This window comes from Myodes glareolus, chromosome 21, assembly GCF_982192425.1.
Source record: "Myodes glareolus chromosome 21, mMyoGla1.1, whole genome shotgun sequence".
NCBI classification, from domain to species: domain Eukaryota; kingdom Metazoa; phylum Chordata; class Mammalia; order Rodentia; family Cricetidae; genus Myodes; species Myodes glareolus.
Window position 1 is genome coordinate 12,912,664 of NC_142046.1, and position 13,251 is coordinate 12,925,914.

Below are 13,251 nucleotides of genomic sequence, written 5' to 3' on the forward strand. Positions count from 1 at the left end.
TAGGCAACTCAACAGTTTTAGGGGCAGGCTGCACACACATTTACCCCAGGCTCCTAATTAACTCCTGTGGCCTTAGTCTACATCAGGCAGCTGTGGCTGCCTCCCAGGAAGGTCAGTGGCACCTGAATTTCATTCTGAGGTCTCTAAGATTCTGGTGTGACCTTTGGGTTTAGTTCATGTTTTAGTTCTCAAGGCCAGACTCAGTTTTCTCCTCCAAAAATGAGAATAGTAATAGACCATGGTGAGCCCTTGAGAAGATACATACACTATACCACACACACACCATACATACACAACACACAATACACCAAGCACACACATACCACATACACATGCACCAAACACACACACCACACACACACATACACCACACACACACACCACACACGAACACTGTACCACACACATATATACCAAACACACACACCACACCATACACACATACACCAAACACACACCACACCATACACCACACACACATCACAGCACACACATATTCCCCCTCACAATCACCCACACACACATACACTACACACACATACACACACATAGCACACACACACATATACCACAAACATACACATATGCCACATACATACCAAACACAAAAACCATACACACATACATACACCCACACACACAGTATACCCAGGATTAGGGATGTAGAGTGTTTGGTAGAGTGTTTGCCTAGCAGGTATGAGGCCCTGAGTCTGTGACCTAGCATCATATAATCAGATATGGTGACATGTGCCTATAATCCCAGCACTTTGGAGATGGAGACAGAAGGGTCAGCTCAATGTCATCCTCATAGCAAATTTGAGGCCAGTCTGGGCTACATGAACCTTAATGCAAAAACAAACAAACAGCCAAGCAAACAAAAATGATAATTCCTAGCAAATAGTAGGCAATAGCCTGGCACCTAGCATGCAGTAGCATTTGACAAACGGGTTACACGTCACAACAAGCTGGAGGCTGGCCTTGAGGAGGCTCTGTGGGAGAGCAGACCTGAGGCTGGCTCAGCTGGTTTGGGAATCACGGATGTGGATGTTTGACGTGAGGGAGTCGAGAACTCAGCTTTCTCCAACGTCCAGGTTAGAGTGGAATCATGTCCGCTGAAAAGTTATGAGAGCCCCGTCGCCAGAGATTGACCACAATCCCCCTGGTTCACACTGGCTCGTTCACCTAGCTCTTCTCTACCGTATTCTTTCTTTCTTTTTTTTTTTTTAAATATTTATTTATTTATTATGTATACAATATTCTGTCTGCATGTATGCCTGCAGGCCAGAAGAGAGCACCAGACCTCATTACAGATGGTTGTGAGCCACCATGTAGTTGCTGGGAATTGAACTCAGGACCTCTGGAAGAGCAGGCAGTGCTCTTAACCTCTGAGCCATCTCTCCAGCCCTTACCGTATTCTTTCTTTAAAATTGTTTATTAGCATTTATGTGGTGTGTGTGTGTGTGTGTGTGTGTGTGTGTGTGTGTGTGTGTGTTTGTGCATGCACATGTGCGTGCGTGCAGAAGTCAGAGAAAAGTTTGAGGCAGTCGGTTCTTTACTTCCAACAGTAGGTTCAGAGAGCTGGACTCGTCATCACATTGAGCAGCAGGCACCCTCACCCCGTGAGCCACTTCACCCTCCAGCTGGAGCTTGCAATGCTTCCATTCTTGCTACCAGAAGGCCACTCCCTGTGGGCCCTCCCAGATGTCCCTTCAGTCTCATGGCTGAGGCCCTAGCGAAGTCCCAGCCACTGCCCCAGCAACAGCCGAGGGAGGGCATCCTTCACTCCGATGCCTTCCTGTGGTTGTCGGTCTGCACCGACCCTGCCAGGGGTACTCACCTTGGGAAAGTCCAGGAAGAGGACGTGGACTTCATACGCAGCATTGGCAACCTGAGCTACGCAGCCCTCAGAGACCTGGCTGGTGGTGAATGTCACCTCACCCCTTGTGGCGTCCACAGGCTGTAGATCACAGTGGACTCTTTCTGCGAGACCTGCCAGTGAAGCACAGAGGGGAAGCGGTCAGGTGAGAGGGTGATAGGACCAGGGACGTAGGTCAGTTAAGAGTGCTTGCCTAGCGTCGGCAAGGCCCTAGGTTCAGTGCCCAGCACCAGGAGAAAAAAACTACCCAGTATATTCTTGTTCTTTTAAAAAGCAGATATTATTATTCTTTGGAGACAGAGTCTGATGCAGCCCAGTCTGGCTTTAAGTTTGTGCTAGAGCCAGCAATGCTCTTGACCTCCTGATCTCCCAGCCTCCCCGTCTCAAACCCTGGGGTGTCAGGTGTACACCATCACGCCTGGATACAATCACGTTTACTTTTTGTTAGGTTGAGGTTTTGTTTGTTGTTGTTGTTGTTGTTTTCCAGACAGGGTTTCTCTGCATAGCCCTGACTGTCCTGGAACTAGTTCTTGTAGACCAGGCTGGCCTTGAACTCACAGAGATCCGCCTGCCCTTGCCTTCCAAGTGCTGGGATTAAAGGTGTGCGCCACCGTCGCCTGGTTATCACATTCCCTTTTGAACATTTCCTTTATGCTTGGTATGAGCTCAGGGGCTCAAGCTGTCACGTCCTCTTTATAGCTACCCTACATGGCAGATATCACTCCAAACATTCCACAGATGGAGAAACTGAGGCGCAGCCAGAGAAAGTCTCTCCAGGGTCATAGTGTTACTAGGTATAATGCTGGAAGATAAAAGTCAGGGTACTAATAAAGTATGAATTTCAGATAAACATGTATCATTTTTTTCAATTTTTAATATAAATTGTATATTTATACTACAGAAACATTGTCTATCTGAAATTCAAATTTAACTATTTTTGCAGGGGAGGTGTTTATATGTTTGTTTTATGTTTTTTGGGGTTTTGTGTGTGTGTGTGTGTGTGTGTGTGTCGATATCTCACTGTTTAGTTCTGACTATGTGGACCAGGCTGGTTTCGAACTTACAGAGATCCACCTGCCTCTGCTTCTCCAGTGCTAGGAGAAGTGTGCCATTGTGCCCAGCTCTCCACTATTTCTATTTGCTGTGTCAGGTGACCCTAAGCAGCAGGACCCATGGTAGATCCCAAGTCTTAAGGTCAGTTCACCAAAGAAAGGTGGGGGTTTAGATAGGGAGCCGGTTCCCCTCTTCTGACCTCAAGGTGTCCATCCCTAAGAGGCTGCTTCTGTGGAGGGAATTTCCTGCCTCACGGGGATCAGCCCAGGTTGGAAGGAGGTGATGGAGCAGGCCTCACAGCCTGCTGCAGGGCGGCCCGGAAACACGGGTCCCAAGGGAGAGCAAAGGAATTTCACCCTGACCCAGCAGAGGAGGAAGAGGAAATGAGGCCCCTACACCTCGTCCTAAGGAATGTGCTGAGGGGAAGGGGGGCTGCGGAGGAGGGACAGAGAAGGGGAGACTGTTTGGAAGTTTATGTCTCCATCTTGTCGTGCTCACTTCCTGTTTTCTTGGAGATCAAAGATGGGCGAGGAGGGCCAGGCTTCACATCCAGCTGACGCCAGTGCTGAGGATGGGGGAGGCTGGTTCTTCCTGAACCCCAGGCGCCTGGGGCCTGAGCAGCCTTCTTCCCCACCCTTGTAGCTAGCGTGTTTGGTCAGAGAAGGAGGCACTACGGTTGCCTCACACCCCGTCAACACTGCCCCGCATCTCCATCTCGTCTGCTGAAGGAGCCCAGACCTTACCAGCTATTGCTCTCGTCCCATCTGCAGTACGCTAGGGACACCAATATGTTTGGGATATGGTATTTTGTTCAACACAAGTTCCTGGGAGCCAGAGCCGGCATCTAATTCTGGCTAGTTGTGGCTTTGGGGGAATGATTTGAGCACTCGGGGCTTTAGTTTCCTGGTCTGTATAATGGCGCTAAGAGAGGAAACCCCACGGCCCTGCAGCTGTTGGGAACATGTCATGAAGAGGGGCACACGGTCAGGTCTTTCTGTAGTTTTCTTGCTGCATTCACTGTAGACGTTGACTGTTGAAGGGTTGGGGTGAAGTAGGAGGCCAGGGCCGTCACCGAGGTTTCCCTCACCCCAGTAGACTCAAGGGCTGGTACCCTCTCCCATTGTCTGTTTCCCTTCTGATCCACCCCAATTCCTGCCCATTCTTAAGCATAGTCTGCTTGGCTGCTCCTACCTACACGGGGGAGACTATATCCTGCACCACAGGATACTGATGTCAAGGTCGTACATACGTATGCCTGGCCTCTGGGTCTCCAACTCCTCTCCCCACATGACCCAGGGTCTGACCTACAGATCTCTGGACTTTCCCTGCCCTGTCCCCAGACTTCCAGGAACCCCAGTTCCTCTGGCATTGCCGGGCTGCCTGGGGCCGTCTCCTCCAAGCCGTCAGCCAGCGCCAGCAGGAGAGGCCACAGGCCTGGCCATTATGTAATGATCAGATAACGGGCCAGGCTGGGAGATCAGATAAGACGCCCATTTATTTTGGGGCCTTTTCGAATACTGGTTGCCCCCACCCCACAGACGAGAATGGGGAGACAGGGAGTGTGACGCCTGAGCCTGTCTCCAGCAGCCCAAGGCGGGCCCAGGCCAGCTGAAAACAATCCCCTGGCACCAAGGGAAATGCCGGGGCCTCCCGGGAACTGTTGGAGGAGGCGCCGCTGGGGGCCCAGAAGTCACCCTTGGAGAACTGGGTGACCCTGACCTCCTGAGCGAGTCTGGAGCATCCTCACGCCTCCCTTCTTCCTTCCTCATCTACAAGCACAGGACCTCCCACAGACAGCCTTCATTCCACCCCAAATAGCTCCTGGAGACCATCAAATAAAGTCGTTCTGGATCCAGATGGCCCAGGTGCCTCGCCGAGGACTATAGACTGGGCCTCAGTTTCCTTATTTGCAGGCACAATGCCCATCACAGAAACTTCCATCATGTTCCCTTCCTGGGGGTTTTGTGTGAGTAAATTCCTTGGCTCCTCAGAGCAGACCTTAGTGGTATGTGGCTCTTATGTCCATTTTACAGGATTAGGGAAGCTGAAGAATTTCTCTAGAGAGACCCAGGTATTCAGTGCCAGGGCCTAGCTTTAAAGTTCTAGCACCCAGCATGTGCTTTGTGTACCTATGGGAGACAGTTGGTTCTGATTCATTAAGTATTGGTACCCACGGGTGTCACTGAGGAAGGTGCTTTCGACAGAAGCCTTCCTCATTACCTCATCACCCACCCAGCCACCCTCTACTCCTTCAGAGTCCAGTGACAACCTCATAGATGTCCCATCTCCCAGCCGGGCCACCGGTGAGACTCAACTCCCACCTTGTATGCCTTTCCCAGAGTTTCCCAACACCCACACGGTCAAATTCACACACTGCAGCCCAAAGTAGGGTCAAAAGATTAAGAGGTTGACCCATGCTAGAGGTTCCCCCCTAATCACACCACCTCCCAGCCCCCTTTACATGCCTTGGCATCATGATCTCTACAGTGGGGTACTGGAAATCCCACACCTCTGAGAGCTGGGGAGCATTCCCAGGCCATCACTGGCACAGCGCTAAGCACCCTGCTGATGAATGGAGATTCTCGGGAGCCGCTGTGGCACCATGTCCTCCCAGTCACCCAGGTAAACATTTCCTCCAAATGCACCTTGCTTCTTGCCTTTGCCCTTCCTCAGACCAATGGCCATCCTTTAAGACTTATTTATTTTAGTTTATTTATTTTAGTTTTATGTGCATAAGTGTGTACCTGCATGTATGTGCACCATGTCCGTGCAATGCCCACAAAGGCCAGAGGAGGGGGTAGGAAACAAAATCTGGGTCCCCTACAAAAGCAGCAAGAGCTCCTGAGCCATCTACCTCCACCCCAATGGCCATCTTTTATTGACCACCTTATCAATTTATATTCAACTTTCAAAACTATAGACAGGGTTTCTCAATATAACAGGGTTTCACAATATAACAGTCCTAGCTGTCCTGGAACTAGCTCTGTAGACCAGGCTGGCCTCAAACTCAGAGATCCACCTGCCTCTGCCTCCCCAGTGCTGGGATTAAAGGCGTGCGGCATCACTCCCCATGTTAGCCTCTTCTTGAAACAGGTGCCTCCTAGACAGATGGTGGAGACACACACCTTTAATCCCAGCACTTGAGAAGCAGAGGCAGGTGGATCTCTGAGTTTGAGGCCAGCCTGGTCTACAGAGCAAGTTCCAGAACAACCAAGACTATACAGAGAAACCCTATCTTGAAAAAGAAAAAAAAAAAAAACAACAAAAAACAAAAAAAAAAAAAAGAAGGAAGGAAGGAAGAAGAAAGAAGGACCGCCTTTCTTAGGTTCATCAGGACCTGATGTCCCAGGTGCTCAGTGGGACTTTGACAGGTTTGGGCTGCTTTGTTTCTAGTTTGTGTGTGGGAGTAGGTGCGTGAGGGCATACATGGGTATGTAGCTGTGCTTGTGCATGTGTGTGTGAAGCCAATTAAACCCAGGTTGTTCTCCAACAATCATATTTCTTATTTTCTGAGACAAAGTCTTTCACTAGACTGGAGCTCTCCGCGCAGGCTCAGCTGACTACCCAGTGCACCCCAGGGTCCTCCTGTCTTCTCATTAGTACTGGGGTTGCATGTGCCCAGAACCACACATCATCATCATCATCATCATCGTCATCATCATTATAGTTCTGGGCATTGAACTCAGGCTCTCAATGCATGCATAACAAGCATTTTACTAGCTGAGCAATCTCTTGAGCCTTGTTTTTTAAATTTTAAGACAGGGTCTCACTCTGTAATTTAGACTGAGCTCAATCTCACAGAGATACCTCTTGCAGTATCTGCCTCCTGAGTGATGGGATTCGAGGCATGTGTCATCATGCCTGGCCTGGGTTGTTGTTGGTTTTTTTTTTTAAGATATATTTTTGAATATTCTTTCTTTTTAAGAATGTTTTATTTTTATTTTATGTGCATTGGTATTTTGCCTGTATGTGTGTCTGTGAGGGAGTGTTGGATCGCCTGGAGGTGGAGTTACAGGCGATTGTGAACTGCATGTGGGCACTGGGAATTGAACCCTGGTCTTCCAGAAGAACAGCCAGTGCTCTCACCCTCTGAGTCATCTCCAGCCCTGAGATGTGTTTATTTTTATCTGTATGAATGTTTTGTATGTATGTATGTATGTATGAATGTGCACCACGTCTGTGCCTGGTGCTCTCAGAGATCGGAAGGAGGAGTCAGAGGCCTTAGATCTGGAACCACTGATGGTTGTGAGACACCATGTGGGTGCTGGGAGTAGAACCGGGGTCCTCTGCAAGAACAAGTGTTCTTAAGCAGTGAGCCATATCTATCTCTTCAGCCTTGGTTTTCTCTCTTTAAGATTCATTTAATTAGTGTGTGCCTATTTGTACAGGTGCCTGCAGAAGTCAGAAGAGGGCATTGGATCCCCTACAGCTGGAGTTAAAAGCACTTGTGAGGGCCGGGTGGTGGTGGTGCACACCTTTAATCCCAGCACTTGGGAGGTAGAGGCAGGCGGATGTCTGTGAGTTTGAGGACAGCCTGGTCTACAAGAGCGAGTTTCAGGACAGCCAAGGCTACATGGAGAAACCCTGTCTCGAAAAACAAAAACAAAAGCAAAAGGCACTTGTGAGATAGATATGTGAAACCAACACGACCTGAGTGCTCTTAACCCCTGAGCCATCTCTCCAGTGCTGGCTTTGTTTGTTTTTTAGTTTTTGTTTGTTTGTTTATTTTGTTGTTTTTGTTTTGGAGACAGGGTTTCCTACAGCTCAGGTTGGCCTAAAACTCACCGTGTAACTGGAGCTTATCTTGAATTTCCGCTTCTCTTGCCTCAGTCTCCTGAGTTCACCCACACCCGGCTGTGGCTGTTTAGCTCCTAAGTGTCTGTGCCCCCAGAGGAAAGCACACGGACAGTCTGGCTCGGCATGTCCCTGTCATTCGTCTGGGCTGGGCTTTGTGCAGCAAGTTCTAACTAAGGTTTATCTCGGACTTCCGCCTCCCTCCTACTGCTCTGGGACTCGCTTTCCCTCTGGGGCCTGAGATGCCCTGAGTTTCTATCTGGGACAAATGTAAGGCAGGGCACTGACAGCAGAGGCAGGGTCCCAGGGTCCTATCTAAGAGGGAATGCCATTGCAGGACCAGGACAAGACGCCAAGTCCCTGAAATGAGGGGATCGGGTCACAGGAAGGTGCTTGTCCCTCCCGAGGTAGCTCATGGAAACAACTGTTCCAAGGTTTGGGGGCCCGGTTATCCATGCTAGTCTGTGCTACTTTGTTTCTCTTATTGCCTAGACTCCAGTCTTTGCATCTGTCACAAAGGGTGACAGAAGCGAACTCTGAGGGCGTGAGCAACACCATGCTGGTATACAACAAGCACCCAATAAATGTCAGCTGGCATCCTCATCACCACATTTATGCACTGGTGGTGTTTGCAGCCAGCTCTGGGATTAGGACTCCCCTCAACCTGCAGGACTGCTGCCCCAAAGCAGTCTGGAGGCAAAGGTGTCTAAGTCTCCCATACCTAGATACCAGCGGGCCCAGAGAGGAGACTGGGTCCGGAGCAGACGGCCTGGGGTGGAAATTGGGACCTGTTGTTTACTGAAATCTTGGACACCCTCACCTGTACACTGGGCTTGACACACCAAGGGCATGAGAGGCGAGCACCTCCCTCTCACCCACATCTATCTGCCTGAAGGCCTTGGAGCACATGGAGGGGGCCGGAGCTCCAAGTCCCCAGCACTGGCCCACATGTGACACGGAGCAAGTCCTCTGTTCCTCCATCTCAGCTTCTCTGATCCTTGGCTGAGGTGAGAGAGAACCTTTTAACATTTAGGACCGATATTATTGTTCCGTGTGTATGTACGTGTGCTTCCATGAGTTTCTGTGCACTACATGTACTGTGTGCACGTGGCTGTGGATGCCAGAGAGCAGGAGTCCTTGGAACTCTAGTTACCGGTGGCTGTGATGTGAGGGAGAATCTTAGTGTTCATGTCCACATAGCGCCCAGGGAGCCACTGTCTTGGCTAGCGCAGTTCTTGTCCCAGCCCATCCCCCTATCCTTCCTGAAGGTTCTGGAGTGTGGCTTCAAAAGCAGTTGTGTCTCTGCCCTGTGTCGTCAGCCCCTACTGCGGTGAGTCCCAGCTCCCCACCCAGCTGCATGGAGGCTCCGGGTCATACTCTGCCCCAGCCTCAGGGAGATGGCTGCCTACAGTCCAGAAACACCACTCAGCCGCAGTGCCTCATCCTAGACGCCAGACTCGGGCCTCAAGTACCAGATAGCTTCGAAATGAAAGAAACCAAAATACAGGGACAGATACACGCACCAAACTGGGACAAAAGGAGAAACCACTTAAATATTCAACAAGGGATTCGCTGTTCAAATAATGGCACAGGGATGGGACAGAATATTCCAGAATGGCGAGCAGATGGTAATAGAGTCTCAGTGATGACGTGGGAAGAATATGGCGCTTAAGAAGGGTCCACAAGGCTCTCACATGTTCATCTGAAGGGTCAAAATGACCTTGCAAAGCTCAGAAGGTAGTTTATAGCTGCTAATGGTCCTGGGAGTGGGTTTTTCTTTTTTTCAGTATTGAGGCTTGAACCTGTAATAGTCTAGAAAAATGCTCTGCCACTGAGTGATAGTCCAGCCTTAATCGGGAATTGTGTGTGTGTGTGTGTGTGCGTGTGTGTGTGTGACAGTTATATTCCCAGCATCCCTCACTCATCTGCTTTCTTAACATGGTTAAGCTGCTCTTTAAGAATTGAATTCCAGGGTTGAAGAGATGGCTCAGTGTCTCGAAAAACAAAACAAAACAAATTTTACATATAAAACAATAAAACGAACAAATCCAGGACAGAAGAATTTGTCTTAGGATGCCCTCTAGAGAAAAATCCCTTACCGAAGAACAGTCACACTGAGAGCACATCCTTCCAGAAGTTTCTCTGTGCAAACTGCAGCATCACTGTTTCGTTAGAAGAAATGGACTGCTCTTTAGGGTCCTAACTGTGTGTTCTATGCATCTGTGTGTCGTAGTGAATGTACCCACTGGTATGGACTGCTCTTTAGGGTCCTAACTGTGTGTTCTATACATCTGTGTGTTGTAGTGAATGTACCCATTGGTTTTGCGGTGGCTGCTGGACCCGTGACATCCTGACTTCTTCAGTGAAACCCCTGCTGGTGGGTGTAATCTGGCTGTTGGAGTTTATTACAGGTACCCATAGGCCACTCATCCTTACAGAGGTGACAAGTAACTCTCTAGGGAAGATTCTTTTAAAGACAGAATATTACTATCCAGGCTGGCCTTGAACTCACTATGTAATCTAAACTGGTCAGGAACGCCGAGACTACAGTCGTGTGTCACCAACCTGGCTTACACTGACTTCTGAAGTTGAGATGTGAGCTTTACACAGGTTTAGACAATTCTATTGAGCGGTGTCCCGGAAGACTGGGTCCGATTTTACCCCTTCCGTCCTCAGAAGATGATGTACCAGTGACTGCCATCCCCGTCCATTGAGTTCTGCATCCTAGGCAGCCAGGGCTATATAATGAGACCTTTTCTCAATAAATAAAATAAAAATAAATTGTGCATGTGTGCCTATGTAAATGTGTGTAATTTTTTTTTTAAATCAGGATCTTCCATCTGGTAGGCAAGAGCTCTACCACTGAGCTGCACACCCAGGAGATGACTATCAATCAGAGTTCCCTACTTTCTGGCTGTTTTACCCACTTTGCTACCATCTGCAGACCAGTGGGTCTCAGCCTCCCTAATGCTGACCCTTTGCTACAGTCCCAGTGTTGTGGGGACCCGCAGACACAAAGTCATCTCATTGCTACTTCATAACTGTAACTTTACTACTGTTATGAATCATAATATAAATACCTGATACACAGGATATCTGATATGAGACCCCTATGGAAGGGTCGTCTGACACCCCCCTATGGGTTTGAGAGCTAGCTACAGGTTGGGGATCGCTGCTTCACATCCTTGAGGGTGTCTGTGCCTCAGGTCTGTAGGGCAGAGAGGCCATTGCTAGGGTGCCAAATAAGAACTGAGGGTTAGTGGACTGAAATGAGCCCCGAGGGAATAGGTATTCATGCCACAGCCATCGGCCTACCTAAAATCTAGGAAGTTATCTGGACTCTGACACCCACCTTCTGTGCTACAAGTCAGACCCTAAAGGTTGTGCATGTGTCCCCAGACCCAGAGGAAGAGGCCTGGAGTCCTGTCCCAGCATAGTAGGTGGACTTGGAGGGTCAGAGCCTCCAGTTTCTCTCCTGGGAAATGGGGTAATTGTGGCAGCCATCTTGTAGGGTCACATGGTCAGAGCAATGGGTTCTGGGGACCACAGGCCTGGAGTCAAATCCCCGCTAAGTCACTCAGAGTTTCTAAGACTCAATTTCCGGTTGACCAATGAGGTGGTGGCAAGAGATTTCCCATCAATTACAGACTTTAAGAGGCGGGGGTGGCCCCCCATCCTCCCCACACTGCTGCCTCCTGGCAGTCCATCCCAACCTTGAACAAGCCCCTGAATCTGCAGGTGGGTGGGTAGCTGTCTGCACGTGGGGTGACCGAGGAGCGGGCCCCACTGAGGCGAACCTTGAGTAAGACTGTGGTCTAGGGTCCTCACCATCCCTCCTGAGGTCACTTTTAACCGTCAGTCTGGTTGAGAAGACTCACAGAACCCCTAACTGAGCCTGCGTCCTTCTTGAGAAGGGGAACAGAGGCACAGCAGAGCACGTGGCCTTTGTGGGTTCAATGGGGTTCCGGGAGTGGGCAGAACCCAGGAAAAGTGGGAGGACTTCAATTTAGTAACGCTTTGACAAATGATGTCACCACAAACCTTTACCTCAGCCCTTCCTGGCTCAGAGGCCTCAAGACATCTCCTAAGATCACATAAGGAAACACAGAGGTCACAGTTGGACACAGAGCCTAACTTTCTCCCGTGCCCACTTCTGAACCTCCTCAAACGGGTGCTTAAGGCTCAGAGACCTCAGAGACAGGAGGGAGTACTCCCAGATGCCCAGCCTCTGGCTCCTGGCCTTGATAGTTAAACACAGCAGGTACCAGAGCTAAAGTAAACAGCTTATCCCTCTTGGGGGGGGGGGGGCAGACTCTTAATGCTTAAGTCTGGCATCCTGTGAAATCTTCTAGTCCCACTAAGTTGAAAGAGCTGGCGATCCCATTCCTGCCTCCTACCGCATTGGGGGTGGCTTCACCAGCAATGAGCTCAGGACACAGGATTTAGACCTGAAACACCCAGGGCCCGGTCTTGGCTGCGCTGTCAACCATGGCGCTGGACACTTACTTGTGGGTACGAAGCTGTAGATGACCAGCAGCAGGGTAATGGCCAGAGGGAGCATGCCACGGTCCATGCTGTCCACCTGGGAGTCTGTGCACTGGGCCTTATCCGGTATCCAGAGGCAGGGCTGCGGGTGGGCGCCGGGGCCGGCGTGGGTTCGCACGGGGACCCGAAGGGAGCAGGCGGCCGGAGCGACCACGTCCCTGCTCCAGCCTTCTGAGGTGGCGGCTGAGAAGTCAGGAGAAGTGAGCTCGAGACTCACAGCAGGGCAGGAGTCTCTAGCTGACTGGATGGTGGGAAAGAGACACTGGGCTCTTTCGGACAGCAGCCGGCAGCGGTCCTGGCCTGGGGACGGGACACAGATGGATGCAGGGGTCTGACCGTCCTCGGCAGGGAGCTCAGCTCATCCAGTCCAACCCAGAGAGGCAGGAAATGCGCTTCCTTAGAGAAGGGGCCGGACCAGGCTGCCTGCCAGGCGGGTAGAGGAAGTGCCACAGGCTTTGTCGCTGGGTGGGGGGCCCTGGGATGGGGGAAGCAGAGTGATGGGAGGACCCAGTCGGCAGACCTCCCCCTCCCTGCACCCCACCCTCCGTCTACCCTTGCCAAGACTTGTTGATGGGGGCACATCTGGGAACCTAACTGGGGTCAAGCTCTGGATGAAGCCCCAATAACTCAGGTTCCTTCTACAGATGAGGAAACTAGCGATGGACCAAGATAGCCTTCTGGAAGAATGGTGCCCAGGATTCTAGCTGGTCCCTGCCAGCATCAATGCAGATTTCCAGAAGCATTGCTCTTGGCTGTGCCCCTTGTGTTACAGACAGGGAAACTAAGGCCCAACAGCAGGAAGAAACATTCCCAGATTAGCATAGAGCAGCTGAGACTGTACTCACTGGGCCCACACGGTCCCAAAGACACAGAACGTGCACTTGACTCTGGGGGCACACGCCTCTAATCCGTGCCCATGGAGGCCAGGGCAGGAGGGCTGTAAGTTGAGGGCAAGCCTGTCTCAAAGGAGGAACAGATGTAGA

General features: G+C 50.5%; 1 protein-coding gene across 1 annotated transcript in view; it reads right to left on the reverse strand.

Annotated features, from left to right (window-relative positions):
* Nucleotides 1-12,663, reverse strand: part of Eng (endoglin) — a 36,893-nt gene extending 24,230 nt beyond the window's left edge. Inside the window, exons 1-2 of the mRNA XM_048432125.3 lie at nucleotides 12,230-12,663; nucleotides 1,838-1,989 (exon numbers count right to left, since the gene is read on the reverse strand). Of these exons, the coding sequence (XP_048288082.3) occupies nucleotides 1,838-1,989; nucleotides 12,230-12,296 (219 nt within the window). The 5' untranslated portion in view covers nucleotides 12,297-12,663. The remainder of the gene's footprint in view (nucleotides 1-1,837; nucleotides 1,990-12,229) is intronic.
* Between the last annotated feature and the right edge of the window lie 588 nt (nucleotides 12,664-13,251).